Source organism: Carcharhinus amblyrhynchos, chromosome 7 (assembly GCF_965287045.1).
Source record: "Carcharhinus amblyrhynchos chromosome 7, sCarAmb.v2.hapA, whole genome shotgun sequence".
Classification (NCBI taxonomy): Eukaryota; Metazoa; Chordata; class Chondrichthyes; order Carcharhiniformes; family Carcharhinidae; genus Carcharhinus; species Carcharhinus amblyrhynchos.
The window spans coordinates 20,324,652-20,341,934 of NC_137330.1; the positions used below are offsets into that span (position 1 = coordinate 20,324,652).

The 17,283-nt window shown below is 42.1% G+C and overlaps 1 protein-coding gene across 4 annotated transcripts in view; it reads left to right on the forward strand.

Annotated features, from left to right (window-relative positions):
* bmp5 (bone morphogenetic protein 5) overlaps positions 1 to 17,283 on the forward strand; it is a 193,853-nt gene that overhangs the window by 44,857 nt on the left and 131,713 nt on the right. Inside the window, exon 1 of one of the 4 annotated variants that reach the window (XM_080192014.1) lies at positions 4,129 to 4,237. The exons of the other annotated variants lie outside the window; for them this stretch is intronic. Within the exon in view, the coding sequence (XP_080048140.1) occupies positions 4,189 to 4,237 (49 nt within the window). The 5' untranslated portion in view covers positions 4,129 to 4,188. Of the gene's footprint in view, positions 1 to 4,128; positions 4,238 to 17,283 lie in introns of those variants that run through there. 4 annotated transcript variants of the gene reach the window in all.

Here is a 17,283-nt window from a genome sequence, read left to right on the forward strand (position 1 = left end):
TGCCAGCTCACCTCTGATCCCATGTGACTTCACCTTCTGCACCATTCTGCCATGAGGGACCTTGTCAAGGCCTTACTGCAGTCCATGTAAATAATATCCACTGCCCTACCCTCATCAATCATCTTCGTCACTTCCTCAAAAAAACTTGATCAAGTTCGTTAGCCAGAAAGTTAAAGTTAGTGTGTGATGTTATTTTTCCACAAATACTCTTAACTAGTTTACAACCAGTTAATTGTCAACAGCGTAAACTGACAATGCAGAGAATTTACAGCTGCCATTCTGGATAATTTCACCTTCATCCATGAGTCTTCAAAGTTTTTAACTGCACCGTGGAGAGTTTTGAGAATCATCGGGCAAAATAATATGTGCCATCACCCCTTTTCCTGGAGTTTTATGGGCAATTTCTGGCCCAAAATTTCCTATCGAACTATTTATTCTTTATATAGAATCGTTGGAAATTTACAGCATAGAAGGAAGCTACATTGTCTCAAAACAAAACAAAACAAACTACCATGGCTAATCCTATTTCCCTTGGTCGATAGCTTTAACTTGTCCTCCTGTACTTTCTGATCTTCCTGATTATTATTAACTGAATTAATATTTGTCATAAGCTGCCCTTTTCTGTTGTAGTTTAACTTTTTTTTGTCATTGTTAAGATGCTTGCTCACCAGTTTAGAGAAAACAAACTCATTTATTTACAGGTTAAAATTATCCAGAAGTTTGCAGCCTCATGGCTGCAATCAACTATTGCGCTTATCAGGGTTATCACCCATCCAATTGGGTCCCTTGGTCATGTGACCCTCTGCATATTGATCCTTAAAGGGACAATCATCACAGACACAGGGTGTATTAGCTTTATATACCTTTTCCCTTCAAAGGACTATACCTAGTTTATAACTGAACAAGCCTCCGTTGCTCTGTTACTGATTTATCCAGCAATCAATTTTCCCAAAATACTTGGGCTAGTTTCTTTCCTAAATCATTGAAATGAGCTTTTCCCTGGTTAGGCATTTTACCTTTTGGTATTTTCTTCTCTCTTTGCACAATTAGTTAAATTGAATTATGCTGCGATCCTTGTTCACAAGGTCACTTTCTATTGTGACACTGGGTGTGGTTTTACAGCCTCATTTGTACTGCAACTATAAAATCCCACTCAAGGCCGATGGACGTCCCATGGTCCGCCCCTTGCCTGCTCTGATTCCCGTGGTGGGTGGGGTGGTTAAATTTGGGCCATTCCATTTACCTGAGTTCATTTCCCAGAACCTTCCTTATTAAACCATTGATTCTCCATGTCCATGTAGCAGAAATTCCTTTTCTCCCAGATCCTCAGCAGTATATTTATTTTAGTTTGTATTAGGGTAATCACAATCTCCCAATATTACTATTTTATCTTTGTTTCAAATCTTTGAAATTTGAAGACAAACTTGCTCATTTACCTTCTTTTCACTGTTTGGATCTCTATTTAAAAAAAACTCCCAACAATCCAACAGATTGCCTTCTGTACCTCAAGCCAAATAGATTCAGACTAGAACCATACAGTAAATCCTGGTTAAAATTGTAACATCATCCTTAATCAATGTTGCCATGTCCTCTTGTTCCTATTTATCATTCCTCAATTCTTTGCTCTAGTTTGGCCCAAGTAACTGTTAATGCATTCAGTAATCCCAACTTGTGCCTTCAACTCATTCATTGCATAGAATTTAGTATTTCCTTTACCTTTTAGATTTTCTTCAATCTTGTTCCTGCAATTTTTGAGAAACCGTAAATCGTAGTGTATAAAATGCACGTTTAGGCCTGTACTCAGTGTAAGCCAACCACTTTTTTAGCTAATAAATACATGTTGAGGATTAGATTTGCGTTAGGAGTCCACTTTTCAGCTCCAGAAGACAACTTTGGTTTTCACTGCCTTGTTGGTGCATGGGATAAAGCAGGCAGTACAATGTCAAAACGATGCAAGGGAGAGACAGCCATACTAAGCAGAATGTGTGAGGTGATTGATGAACAGAGATGGGTCCTCCTGTAAGAAGAATGAATGGTTTCAAGCTAAAAGTCATAACACTTACTAACTTGTTCCAGCTTTATTCAGGTCCCATAAGTTTATCTTGTATTGCTTCTCCCAGAACCGTACATTTACTTGTGCTAATTCTTCCTGGTTCACTATTCACTAACATGTGGCAACTGGAATTAATCCTGTTCTGGAATCTTTTTCTTATCTCCAGATGCTCTGAGTGAAAGGTATGTCCGCACTTTTTTTAGGTATGTTGTTGGTTCCATTTGGGCCACAACTTCTGGTTGTTCCCCTACCCCCGCACAGAATATCCTGTACCTGCTTCATGATATCCTTTACCTTGGCAGCAGGGAGGCAGCATACCTTGTGGAATCACATTCATATTTACAAAAATGCATGCCTCTAGCCCTAAGTATCGAATCCCCAACAGTTACTGCGTTTCTGCTCTTCCCTTGGTTAGAGTTAACCAGGATGCCAGGTGTTTGACTCAACTGCATTCCCCTAAGGAATTGTCACTGTCTGCAGTATTCAAAATTGAAAACTGATGAGCAAGTACCACTGGCTTGGGGGGAAACCTGCACTACGTGTATCTTCCTTTGTACCTCTTGCACCATTAAGGGGTGACAGGCTCCTAGAATGTAAATTCTGCAAAACTCTTTCAACTTTAATGCAGTGACTCCAGATATTCCTCAAACTTTGAAATTCAGAGTTTGAGTTTATGCAACTTCCTATAGTGTGGTTATCCATGTCACATTAAATGTCCTGGAGTTTCCAGGTTGAACAGGATGCATATGCAACATATTCCAACATGGTAGCCATTCCATTCAGCTCTAGATAATTGGAACCCTGACAATTAGAAAACTTGATGTGGGTATGCCGGCGTTGGACTGGCGTAAACACAGTAAAAAGTCTGACAACGCCAGAGTTTAAAGAGATCTCTTTAAACTGTGATCAGTGCTCCTTCCACTCACATTATCAGCCACTTCAGGTCTTGAACAGCAGGTTAGGTGTAAGGATTCGCATTCTAATCAGTAATCTTTAAACTGTCTGTGCTTTATATGCTCTGTCTGAGGCCAGAACTCTCCATTCACCTGACGAAGGGACTAACCCCGAAAGCTTGTGAGAATATTATCAAATAAATAGGTTGGACTAAAACCTGGTGTTGTCAGACTTTTTACTGTAATTAGAAAACTTAGCATTGAACTCTAAAACTCCATGTAAGTTATGCTTGTAAAAAGACACTGACCTGTAAAATTCTAAGAAACTCATCACTGAAAGACTAAAATAATAAAAATAGTAAAAAGACACCGGAAATCTATGAATCCAAAACACACATTCCCCAATCCCGCTTGCTGTGGGAATCGTTGAGTTGGGCGGGACAGATAATTTAACAAACTATTCAAAGGTCCATTGACCCTGCGTGAAAATTTCCAATCCCTGGGTGGGCAGGATAGGAAGATCCCACTGTATGGAAACTACCATCAAGTAAATTTCAACATTGAAATATGATCAGTTTAATAGAGCAAACTAACACCTGTTCCCCACCAATCCTCTGGCTCCGTGGCAGTGTTACCAATTTGAGTTTCATAGATTTCTGGATGTACCTCTGACTCCGACTAATCATTCTCACTAACTCTTTGCCACTTAGCCCACTCACTCTTACCTGTTGCACTGTTTCCTTTCAGACTCACCTTCTTTACTAATCCTGTAGTACTCACTTTAGTTTGCACAGTAATTGTTTGTTACAATTGCTCTTTAAAACTCCTTCATGCTTCTAAGGATATACAGTTGTGATTACAGCAATACACAATGCTGTTGATCGGGGGGAAGGTTTCAATATAATTAAAACTTTATACGTTGTTCATGGTGAGTGAAACTGAAAAATTGTGAAAAAAGTTTGTGTTGTGACCTAAGAAGGACATCGACAACAAAAACAAGGCCATGAGTTTCTTGCCAACAGCTTGATAGGATGACTTGTGGGTGGCATGGTGGCACAGTGGTTAGCACTGCTGCCTCACAGCACCAGGGACTCCTGGGTTTGATTCCTGGTTTGGGTCATTGTCTGTGTGGAATTTGCATGTTCTCCCCGTGTCTGCATGGGTTTCCTCCAGGTGCTCTGGTTTTTTCCCACAGACTGAAAGACGTGCTGGTTAGGTACGGTGACCCGAACAGCTGCCGGAATGTGGCGACTAGGGGAATTTCACAGTAACTCCACTGCAGTGTTACAGTGTAAGTCTTACTTGTGACTTATAAATAGACTTTAAATACTGCTGAATTGGAATAGTAACTTTGTAGAGTATGGGCAAATTTAAAACAAAAAGGTATATGCATTCTTTTTGATTCATAATTAGTTCCAAACAATGAAATTCTGTCCTTTGCATTTAAAATTATCTACCGTAATTTTTAAAGTTTGTTTGGGGGGTTGACATTGTCTTTCCAGCAATTAATATTAAGGATATTACAACTCCTACTCAATGTTTCATGGGATTTTTTCTTAAGTAGGTTGAAGTTCTGGTATATTTGAAAACAAAAGATTTTTGGTTTGACAATTAGATTTTATTCCTGGCAGTCAGAGGCAGCCTGCGTTTTTTCACAGTAACATAATAAGTGATCCTTTTGACCTTTGACCAATCATTGCCCTGCAGTGTGGCATCTACAATTGTCTGTAGCTTATCTTCACATAGCACACTTCATATTTTAGGTTTATGGTTCTAATTAACGATCATTACCGGAACTGTCGTAACTTCAGGAGAAAACCCATGACCTTTGATCCCCATTTTGGGAACAATACCGACGTTTTTGTTTATTTTTGGGTGAAGTTTGGGAGGCAGTGAGAGGCTGATGATTCAGTAGTATTGAATTCTCCAATTAAAATGTATCAATTGTCACTATGTTATGATCATGCAGACAGCTTCATCAATCTGTTGGTAAGAGAATGGAGATAAAATGGATAGGTTAAAAACAATGAATATTTTTCAATCTTGTCCCAATGCATGTTGGGAGTTCTCGTAAATAAAATGATGCCTATTTTTGCATGTGATCGATTGGAATTGCTGTATCTTAGCACTGAAACAGGGCATCAGCCTTTCACCACTAGCACAATGACTTAGTTCCAACATAAAGTTTATAAGGGTAGAAATGGAGGAATTGGATAATTAATTTAAACGGGCCATGAAATCTTTCCACACGAGTTCGTAATTCTAGCTAGTCATCATTATGAAGCCTATTGAAGCCAGAGTTGAGATAGCTAACGATGTAGTCACGTCTTTAGATATGAATTGGTTCTTAGTTGAAGGAAAGTGATCCCTTTTGGAGATTTCAGCACTCAACATAGTGTTTGTGGTTAAAATAAAGCAGGAGGTTGCTTTTGGAAATTTTGATCAAGGTAGTTTATTTCCACACTAATATACCTCAGTCTTCTGGAGGATAAAGCTACAGACCTATTTAAAACCGGGTGATAAATCAAGAAAATAAGAGTCCATTTTAATTGTTTCTGAGAAGATATCATGACACCATTTATTCTAAGCTTTGTTAGGGTAATGAGCTTGCACGAACAATCATAATTTATATTGATGTGCAGCTTATTTCTATGCATTAAGTCCCAAATCTACTAATGTTGATACTTCTGAATGTCTAGTTTTAAGCATGTATACCAAACCTGTTTACATTGTAAGTAAACATTTTTTCTACCTGTTTCCTGCAATGACTGAGCAACTGCTCAAGCAGCTTTTTTTCTCCATTGAAGAGAATGTTGCTGAGAAGGATATTTTTTACCCTCCTCATAGTATGCAATATCCATCACGCCATTCCTGTTAATGCCCTTTTATCTATATATCTGCTGTGTATTAAATGTAATGTTTCAGCACCATTCCCTGTTAAATCTCACTGGCCACTTTCCCACCCTATTTCTGTACCACCATTTTGGTGTCTGAACTTGGTTGAATTTTCTCTCCTGCTCCATTTCCTTCTTTGCTTCATCAATATTTGAGGTGCTGGGAGGGCTGCTCCTTGGAGGATCTCGAACCCATTGAACTGGAGCTTAAATTTGAGAAGCTGCTCGATTGGCAGCTGATAATCCTGACATATCTGCACAATTCCCAATGTCAGATGAGCATCCCTGTCATGCAACAGGGAATGTACCATTCCTTCCCCAGCACTAATGGGAAGCCCCACAACACAGTTAACATTTTTTTAATCAAAGGAGAGGAGGATTTGGACAACAATTTAAAACAAATCTTGCCAACCCAGATGACATGTCAGTTCCTGGAGGTGCAGTGAAGTACAGTTTTTTTTGAATACAATTTCTTTGTGGGCCAGGAAGAACAGAAGAACAGGAAGAACCTGATGCCTGATAAACAGTTTAAGAAGTCTCACAACACCAGATTAAAATCCAACAGGTTTATTTGTAGCGAACGCCACTAGCTTTTGAAACTGGCTGTTCCTTTGTCAGGTGGGTGGGAGTTCTGATCACAAACAGGGCATATAAAGACACAAACTCAATTTACATGAATAATGATTGGAATGTGAATCTTTACAGCTAATCAAGTCTTCAAGGTACAGACAATGTGAGTGGAGAGAGCATTAAGCACAGGTTAAAGAGATGTGTATTGTTTTCAGACAGGACAGTTAGTGAGATTTTGCAAGTCCAGGCAAGTTGTAGGGGTTAAAGATAGTGTGACATGAACTCAAGATCCTGGTTGAGGCCAAACTCATGCGTGCGGAACTTGGCTATCAGCCTCTGCTCAGCCACTCTGCGCTGTCGTGTGTTGTGAAGACTGCCTTGGAGAATGCTTACCTGATCAGAGGCTGAATGCCCGTGACCGCTGAAGTGTTCCCCAACAGGAAAAGAACACTCTTGCCTGGTGATTGTCAAGCGGTGTTCATTCATCCGTTGTCGTAGCATCTGCATGGTCTCCCCAATGTGCCATGCCTTGGGACATCCTTTCCTGCAGCGTATTAGGTAGACAAGGTTGGCCGAGTTGCAAGAGTATGTACTGTGCACCAGGTGGCTGGTGTTCTCACATGAGATGATGGTATCCATGTCGAAGATCCAGCTTGTCTTGCAGAGGTTGCTGTGGCAGGGTTGTGTGATGCTGTGGTCAGTGTTCTCCTGAAGGCTGGGTAGTTTGCTGCAGACAATGGTCTGTATGAGGTTATGTGGCTGTTTTGAAGGCAGGAAATGGAGGTGTGGGTATGGCCTTGGCGAGGTGTCCGTCTTCATCAAAGACATGTTGAAGGCTCCGGAGCAGATGTCGTAACCTCTCCACTCCGGGGAAGTAATGGACAATGAAGGGTACTCTGTCCACCGTGTCCTGTGTTTGTCTTCTGAGGAGGATGGTGTGGTTTTTGATTGTGGTGTGTCGGAACTGCCAATTGATGAGTTGAGCGTCATCCTGATCTTATGAGGGCATCTTTCAGCATCTGAGAGTGTTTATTATGATCCTCTTCATCTGAGCAGATGAAGAGCTTGTCCGTAGGGGATGGTTTCCTTAACATGCTTAGGGTGGAAGCTGAAGAAGTGGAGCATCGTGAGGTTATCCGTGGGCTTGCAGTACAGTGAGGTGCTGAGGTGACTGTCCTTAATGGAGATGCACGTGTCCAAGAATGTAACCGATTCTGGAGAATAGTCCGTGGTGAGTCTGGTGGGATGGAACTTGTTGATGCCATCGTATAGCTGTTTCAGTGATTGTTCACCATGAGGCCAAAGGAAGAAAATGTCATCGATGTATCTAATGTATAGTATCGGTTGAAGGTCCTGTGCGGTGAAGAAGTCTTGTTTGAACCTGTGCATGAAGACGTTGGTATATTGGGTGGCGTTTGCTATAAATAAAGCTGTTGGACTTTGACCTGGTGTTGTGAGACTTCTTTTTGTGTTTACCCCAGTCCAACGCCGGCATCTCCACATCATGATAACACACCTGTCATAGCTTCTTGCTGCACAAATATCCCTTTCAAATATTGGCCTGTCAATGATTTCTCCCAACTTTGTGCTGAAGTTAAATCCTGCGTAAGTAAATGAGGCCTGGCACTGAATTCATCTGAGTCCTGTCACATGAGCTTTATCTCTCCCTTCCTGAGTTAAAATCATGGTATCTACACCAAGGATGGAAATAGCTTGTCTCCTTTCTTTTAGCCCAACAATTGCTTTTACTTATCTAACCTTTCTAGATGAGCTGGTAAAGTAACTCGTTATTTTTGATTTCATGGAAGTTTTATACCTCATCCTGAATTACCTCAGCAACAGCATGCCCTCCACCCAGGAAGCCCTGAATGAACCTGTATCTGGGGTCACCATTGCAGATGTCAGAGCAGCTTTCTTGAAGGTCAGCCCATGGAGAGCAACTGGCCGGAATGGGGTACCCGGATGTGCACTCAGATCCTGCCGGGGGTATTCGCAAACATCTTCAACTTCTCTTCACAACAATCTGAGGTCCCGATCTGCTTCAAGAAGACGACCATCATCCCGGTACCTAAGAAAAACCAAGCAGCGTGCCTTAATGACTATTGGCCGATGGCTCTGACATCTATCATTATGAGGTGCTTCAAAGTTTAGTCATGGCGCGAATCAATTCCAGCCTCCCGGATTACCTGGATCCACTACTGTTTGCCTACCACTGCAACAGGTCCACAGCAGACGCCATTTCCTTAGCCCTGCACTCAACCCTGGAACACCTAATTAACATAGACACCAATGTCAGATTCCTATTTATTGACTATAGCTCACCGTTCAACACTATTATTCCCACAAAACTCATCTCCAAACTCCATGGCCTGAGTCTCGGCATCTCCCTCAGCAACTGGATCCTGAATTTCCTAACTCTCAGACCACAATCAGTAAGGGGAGGCAATAACACCTCCAAGATCATTCTCAACACCTGTGCCCCACAAGGCTGTGTTCTCAGCCCCCTACTATACACCTTATACATCTATGACTGTGGCCAAATTCCCCTCCAATTCAGTTTTCAAGTTTGCTGACGACACCATCGTAGTGGCTCAGATCTCAAACGAGACAAAGTACAAAATGAGATAGAGAATCTGATGAACTGGTGCAGCAACAATAATCTCTCCCTGAATGTCAACAAAATCAAAGAGATTGTCATCGACTTCAGGAAGCATAAAGGAGAACATGTCCCTGTCTGCATCAATGGGGACGAAGTAGAAAGGATTGAGTGCTTCAAGTTTTTAGGTGCCCAGATCACCACCAACCTGTCCTGGTCCCCCTCATGCCAACACTATAGTTAAGAAAACCCACCAATGCCTCTACTTTCTCAGAAGACTAAGGAAATTTGGCATGTCAGCTATGACACTGTCCAATCTTTACAGATGCACCATAGAAAGCATTCTTTCTGGTCATATCACAGCTTGGTGTGGCTCCTGCTCTGCTCAAGACTGCAACGAATTACAGAAGATTATGGTTGCAGCCCAATCCATCATGCAAACCAGCCTCCCACCCACTGACTCTGTCTACATTTCGCGCTGCCTCGGCAAAGCAGCCAGAATAATTAAGGACCCCACGCACCCCGGATATTCTCTCTTCCACCTTCTTCCTTCGGGAAAAAAGAAATAAAAGTCCCACTTGAGAACAGCTTCTTTTCCTGCTGCTGTCAGAATTTTGAATGGACTTACCTTGCATTAAGTTGATCTTTCTCTACACCCTAGCTTTGACTGTAATACTACAATCTGCACTCTCTTGTTTCCTTCTCCATGAACAGTATGTTTTGTCTGTATAGCACGCAAGAAACAATGCTTTTCACTGTATGTTAATAGATGTGACAATAATAAATCAAATCATCTTACTATGAACTGGGTAGCATCTTCTTCCTTGGTAAAATATTCAATATCTCAGCTATGCTCTCTGCCTCCAAATGTAAACCCCCTTTTTTCCCTAATTGCTCTACTTTTACCAACCTTTTACTATTTACTTGCCTATTAGAGACCTTGAGCTTCCCTCTTATGCTAGCTATCAGTGTCCTTTTTATACTCCCTGTTTGCTATTTTTAATTTCTTCTTCACTTCCCCTCTGAATTCCCTATATTTCCACCTGAGAAAATGATAGAGAATCTGATGCGACAACAATATTCTCTTTCTCAATGTCAACAAAATGAAGGAAATAGTCATCAGCTTCTGGAAGTGTAGTGGAAGATGTGCCCCTGTTTACATCAACGGGGATGAAATGGAAATGGTCGAGAGCTTCAGGTTCCTAGGTGTCCAGATCACTAGCAACCTGTTCTAGTCCCTCCATGCCAATGCCATAGCTAAGAAAGCCCACCATAGCTTCTACTTTCTCAGCAGGCTTAGGAAATTTGGCATAGCCGCTACAACTCTTTCCAAATTTAGAAATGCACCACGGAAAGCATCCCTTCTGGTTGTATCACAGATCGGTATGGCCCTTGTTCTGTCCAAGATCGCAAGAAACTACAAAGGGCCGTGAACGAAGCCCAGTCTATCACGCAAACCAGCCTACCATCCATCCATCTATCTACACCTCTCGCTGCCTCGGAAAAGCAGCCAGCATAATCAAGGACCTCACGCAATCAGGACATACTCTGTTCCACCTTCGTCCATCGGAAAATACTTACAAAACTTTGAGGGCAAGTACCAACTGGCATATGGATAACATTGGAATAGTTTAGGTTAGAGGGCCATTAGATTGGTTCCACTGGTCGGCGCAACATCGAGGGCTGGAGGGCGTGTACTGCACTGTAATATTCTATGTTCTATGTTCTAACTCAAGAACAGCTTCTTCCCTGCTGCCAGACTTTTGAATGGACCTACCTTGCATTAAGTTGATCTTTCCCTACACCCTAGCTATGACTGTAACACTACATTCTGCACTCTCTCCTTTCTGTCTCTATGAAAACAGACAAAGCATGTATACTAACACATGTGACAGTAATAAATCAAATGAAACCTTGGCTTAGGTAAATAACTTCTGCAAAGCAAGGAGCAAGGGTTATATTTCTCGTTTAAAGACATCAAAAAAGCATAGCAGTGTGTCTTGCTCCATGTTCCAGTTCTCTGGGTCAGCATGTGTGTGGGAAGTGTCTCCAGCTACATCTCCTGGAAACTCGAGTTTCAGAGCTGGAGCGGTGGATGGAGACACTATGGAGCATCTGTGAGTTAGAGAGTATCATGGATAGCACGTACAGAGATGGTCACACCGCAGGCTCAGACTCTGCAGGCAGGAAGAGAATGGGTGACCACCGGACAGAGCAAGAAAGATAGGCAGGTAGTGCAGGAATCTCCTGTGACCATTCCCCTACAAAACAGACGTACTGCTTTGGATACTGTTGAGGGGAGTGACCTCTCTAAGACAAGCAGCAGCAGCCAAACTTGTTGCACCATAGTTGGTTCTGCTGCAGAAGGGAGGGGTAAAAAGTGTGCCAGTGCAATAGTTATAAAGGGTTCAATTATAAGAGGAATAGACTGGCATTTTCTGTGGCTGCAAACGAGACTCTGGGATGGTATGTTGCCTCCCTGGTGAAAGGGTCAAGGATGTCTTGGAGCAGCTGCAGGATATTCTGAAGGTTGAGGATGAGCAGCCAGTTGTCGTAATACACATTGGTACAAATGATATAAGTCAAAAGAAGGGATGAGGTCCTAAAAGCAGAATACAGGGAGCTGGGAAGAAAGGTAAGAAATCGGACCTCAAAGGTAGTGATCTCAGGGTTATTTCTGGTGCCATGTGCTAGTCAGAGTAGAAATGACAGGATACATCAGATAAATACATGGCTGAAGAGATGGTGTCACAGGGAGGGTTTCAGATTCCTGGGGCATTGGGACTGGTTCGGGGGAGGTGGGACCTGTACAAATTGGACGGGTTACACCTGGGCAGGACTGGGACTGATGTTCTAGGGGGAGTGTTCGCTAGTGCAGTCGGGGAGGGTTTAAACTAATGTAGTGTTAGCGCAAGTGGGCAAAACGACCACTACGGACCCAGGGTGTAGTTCAATAACGGCACAGCTCTATTTTCTTTTACATCGACGGAGGTGCAGTCAGGTCATACAATCGAACTGTCCCGAAAGCACTCCAAAGACCCGCCGCAACGGGCTACAGTTATACCTGAACTTCAGTGTAGTATGTGATTCAAATGCTAATACTTTATTTACAGTATTCGACTTTAGTCATCCTGTCTCGATGTTTTAATGTGTATTAATCGTTTTTGTCTCATTTGGTTATTAATGGTCTAGAATCTCTGGGGTTTGAACAATGGGTGTGTGATTATTCTCAGGAAATTTGAGGGGCCAGGGATGCTTCCTTAGCTATGCTAATCTTTAGGTGTCTCCATAGGTTGTTTGACTGGTTTAGAAGTGCTGATTTGGTGGGGTGGGGATGTGTTTTTTAATTTAGTTCCTATAGGTGCCATCCTGTCCAGCTTCCCTTGTGTGCTAGCCCTCATTTGCATTCTAAAAGCATGCTCTTGCCTGCTAATCTGTGTCTGTTACTTTGTGATTTTTAGTGGAGAGGCTCTGAGTGTAATTTTAGTCTGCTTCCATATTGTGTGCCCAATTTCATAAAATTTGTTGTCCGATAACAGTAGTAAGAAGTCTCACAAGACCAGGTTGAAGTCCAACGGGTTTATTTGGTAGCAAAAGCCACTATCTTTCAAAGCGCTGCTCCTTCATCAGGTGAGTGGGATTTTGGTTCACAACTCAATTTACAAAATAATGGTTGGAATGCGAGTCTTTACAGGTAATCACGTTTCAAATCTACAGACAATGTGAGTGGAGGGAGGGTTAAACACAGGTTAAAGAGGATGTGTATTGTCTCCAGCCAGGACAGTTAGTGAGATTTTGCAAGCCCAGGCAAGTTGTGGAGGTTATAGATAGTGTGACATGAACCAAGATCTGGTTGAGGCCATCCTCATGTGTGCGGAACTTGGCTATCAGTCTCTGCTCAGCAACTCTGCGCTGTCGTGTGTCGTGAAGAGGCTGAGGGATTTGGGGTTGTTTTCGCTGGAAAGAAGGCGGCTAAGAGGGGATCTTATTGAAACATATAAGATGATTAGAGGTTTAGATAGGGTGGAAAGTAATAGCCTTTTTCCTCTGATGGAGAAATCTAGCACGAGGGGGCATGGCTTTAAATTAAGGGGTGGTAGTTATAGGACGGATGTCAGGGGTAGGTTCTTTACCCAGAGGGTGGTGAGGAATTGGAATGCCCTGCCTGCTGCAGTTGTAAATGCGCCTAGTTTGGGGGCGTTTAAGAGATCCGTGGATAGGTTTATGGACGAAAAGGGATTGGTTTAGGTTAGTGGGTCATTGTTTTGTAACTGGTCGGCGCAACATCGTGGGCCGAAGGGCCTGTTCTGCGCTGTAATGTTCTATGTTCTATGTGAAGGCCGCCTTGGAGTAAGCTTACCTGAAGATCAGAGGCTGAATGCGTGTGACCACTGAAGTGTTCCCCAACAGGAAGAGAACTTTCTTGCCTGGTGATTGTCGAGCGGTGTTCATTCATCTGTTGTCATAATGTCTGCATGTTCTCCCCAATATATCATGTCTCAGGACATCCTTTCCTGCAGCGTATCAGGTAGACAAGGTTGGCTGAGTTGCAAGTGTATGTACCGTGTACCTGGTGGATGGTGTTCTCACATGAGATGATGGCCTCCATATCGATGATCTGGCATGTCTTGCAGAGGTTGCTATGGCAGGGTTGTACGGTGTCGTGGTCACTGTTCTCCTGAAGGCTGGGTAATTTGCTGCGGACAGTGGTCTGTTTGAAGTTACGCGCTTGTTTGAAGGCAAGAAGTGGGGGTGTGGAGATGGCCCTGGTGAAATGTTCATCTTCATCAATGACATGTTCAAGGCTCTGGAGAAGATGTCGTAGCTTCTCTGTTCCGGGAAGTACTGGACGACGCACGGTACTCTGTCCACCGTGTCCCGTGTTTGTCTTCTGAGGAGGTCGGTGTGGTTTTTGGCTGTGGCGCGTCGGAACTGTCGATAGATGAGTCGAGCATCATATCCTGTTCTTATGACATTTAAAATAATATATGCCAGGGGATGAGAACCTATATAAGGATTCCGAGAAGGAAGGATCAAGGACAAAATGTGGGGAGAATGTTCCAACTATATCAAAAATCAGGAAAAGTTAAAAGGAAAATCTCAGGAGATGCTGTTAATGGAAGTGTTAGCATTCAAAAAGAAGATACAAAAACTAGCATAAGGGCACTTATGAATGCGTGTAGCACTCCAAACAAGATAAATGAATTGACAGCACAAATCATTGTGAACGAGAATGATTTGGTGGCCATTACAGAGACATGGTTGCTGGATGGTCACGACTGGGAGTTGAATATCCAGGGGTATCAAACTGTTTGGAGGGAGTGAGAGGAAGGTAAGGGAGGTGATGTAGCTCTGATATTTAAGGATGACATCAGGGTGGTAGTGAGAGATGATATAGGTTCATAAAAGGCTGCTTCATGTTGGGTGGAAATTAGAAATAGTAAGGAGAAAACATCACTGATAGGCGTAGTCTGTAGGCCACTAAATAATGACATCATGGTGGGGTGAGAAATAAACAAAGAAATAACTGATGCATGTAAAAATGGTATAGCAATTATCATGAGGGATTTTAATCTATATATCAATTGGTCAAACCAAGTTGGTCAAGGCAGCCTTGAGGAGGAGTTCATACAATGTATCCGCGATAGCTTCCGTGAACAGTACGTAATGGAACTGACAAGTGAGCGAGCTATCTTGGATCTGGTCCCATGTAGTGAGATGGGAATAATTAATGATCTTGAAATTAGGGATCCTCTTGGAAGAAGTATGGTTGAATTTAAAATACAGATGGAGTGTGAGAAGCTAAAATCCAATACGAGTGTCTTGTGCTTAAACAAAAGAAACTACAAAGGGATGAGGGAGGAGTTGGCTAAGGTAGACTGGGAGCAAAAACTTTATGGTGGGACAATTGCGGAATAGTGGAGGATGTTCAAAGTGATTTTTCACAGTGCTAAACAAAAGTATATACCAGTGATAAGGAAGAACTGTAGAAAAAGAGACAAATCAGCCATGGATATCTAAGGAAATAAAGGAGAGTATCAAATTGAAAGAAAATGCATACAAAATGGCAAAGATTAGTGGAAACCTAGAGGATTGGGAAATCTTTAAAGGTCAGCAGAAAGCCACAAAAAAAGCTATAAAGAAAAGTAAGATGGATTATGAGAGTAAACTAGCTCCGAATATAAAAATAGATAGCAAAAGTTTCTACAAATATATAAAACGAAAAAGAGTGGCTAAATATTGGTCCTTTTAAAGGATGAGAAGGGGGATGTAATAACTAGAAATGAGAAAATGGCTGAGGCATCGAACATGTATTTTGTGTTGGTCTTCACAGTGGAAGACACAAATAACATGCCAAAAATTGATGACAGGAAGGCTGTGGCAAGTGAGAACTTAGAAATTATCATTATCGTGAAAAGAGGTAGTGTTGGGCAAGTTAATGGGGCTAAAAGTAGAAAAGTCTCCTGGTTCTAATGGAAGGCATCCTAGGGTACTAAAAGAGATGGCGGGAGAAATAGCATTGCACTAATGGTAATTTAGCAAAATTCGCTGGACTCTTTGGTTCCTGCAGATTGGAAAGCAGCAAATGTCATGCCACTGTTTAAAAAAGGAGGTAGACAAAAAGCAGGTAACTGTAGGCTGGTTAGCTTAACTTCTGTAGTAGGAAAAATGCTTGAATCTATCATAAGGAAGAAACAGTGAGACATCTGGGTATAAATTGTCCCATTGGTAAGACACAGCATGGGTTCATGAAGGGAAGGTCATGTTTGATTAATTTGGTAGAATTCTTTGAGAACATTGCATGTGCAGTGGACAATGGGGAACCTGTGGATGTGGTGTATCTGGATTTCCAGAAGGCATTTGACAAGATGCCACACCAAAGACTGCTATATAAGATAAAGATGCATGATGTTACGGGTAATGTCTTAGCATGGATAGCGGATTGGTTAACTAACAGAAAGCAAAGAGTGGGATAAATGGGTGTTTGGTTGGCGATCAGTGACTAGTGGTGTGCCTCAGGGATCAGTGTTGGGACTGCAATTGTTCACGATTTACATAGATGATTTGGAGTTGGGGACCAAGTGTAGGGTGTCAAAATTCGCAGATGACACTAAGATGGGTGGTAGAGCAAAGTGTAAGAGGATGCTGAAATCTGCAAAAGGATATAGATAATCTAAGTGAGTGGCAGATAGAATACAGTGTTGGTAAGTGTGAAGTCATCCATTTTGGTAGGAATAACAGCTAAATTGACTGTTATTTAAATGATAAAAAATTGCAGCATGCTGCTGTGCAAAGGGACCTGGGTGTCTTGTGCAGGAATTTCAAGGAATTAGTCTGCAGGTGCAGCAGGTAATTAAAAAGGCAAATGGAATTTTGTCCTTCATTGCTAGAGGGATGGAGTTTAACGACAGCGACATTATGTTGCAGCTGTATAAAGTGCTGATGAGGCCATACCTGGAATACTGTGTACAGTTTTGGTCTCCTTGCTTGAGAAAGGATATACTGACACTGGAGGGGGTACAGAGGAGATTCATTAGGTTGATTCTGGAGTTGAGAAGGTTGGCTTATGAAAAGAGACTGAGTAGACTGGAGCTATACTCATTGGAATTCAGAAAAATGAGGAGAGATCTTACAGAAACATATAAGATAGAAGCAGGGAAGTTGTTTCCATTGGCGGGTGAAACTAGAACGAGGGGCATAGCCTCAAAATAAGGAGAAGCAAATTTAAGATAGAGTTGAGGAGGAACTTCACACAAAGGGTTGTGAATCTGTGGAATTCCCTGCCCAGTGAAATAGTTGAGACCACTTCATTGAATGCTTTTAAGGCCAAGATAGATAAATTTTTGAACCGTAAAGGAATTAAGGATTATGGAGAGCGGGTGGGTAAGTGGAGCTGAGTCCACAAAAAGATCAGCCATGATCTTATTGAATAGCGGAGCAGGCCAGAGGGGCCAGATGGTCTACTCCTGCTCCTATTTTCTTATATTCTTACGATCACTCGATGTGGCTATTTTTTAAACTATCTCCTTTAATTCAAGAATACAAGCATCATTTAGAGAAGCTAATGTGACCACCTACAAAATTGCTCAGAGCCAAACTCATGTGGCCTGCTTGCCATTGAGGCACAGCCCTAGGTCAAAACCTATTGGACAGGAAGATGGTGAGGCAGGCCACTCCAACCCAAAGAAAATGCATCTGGCATTTTGGTTGAATTAAGATGTTAAATCTATTGGAATTCTTTTGAGGATGTAACTAGTAGGGTTGACCGAGGAGATT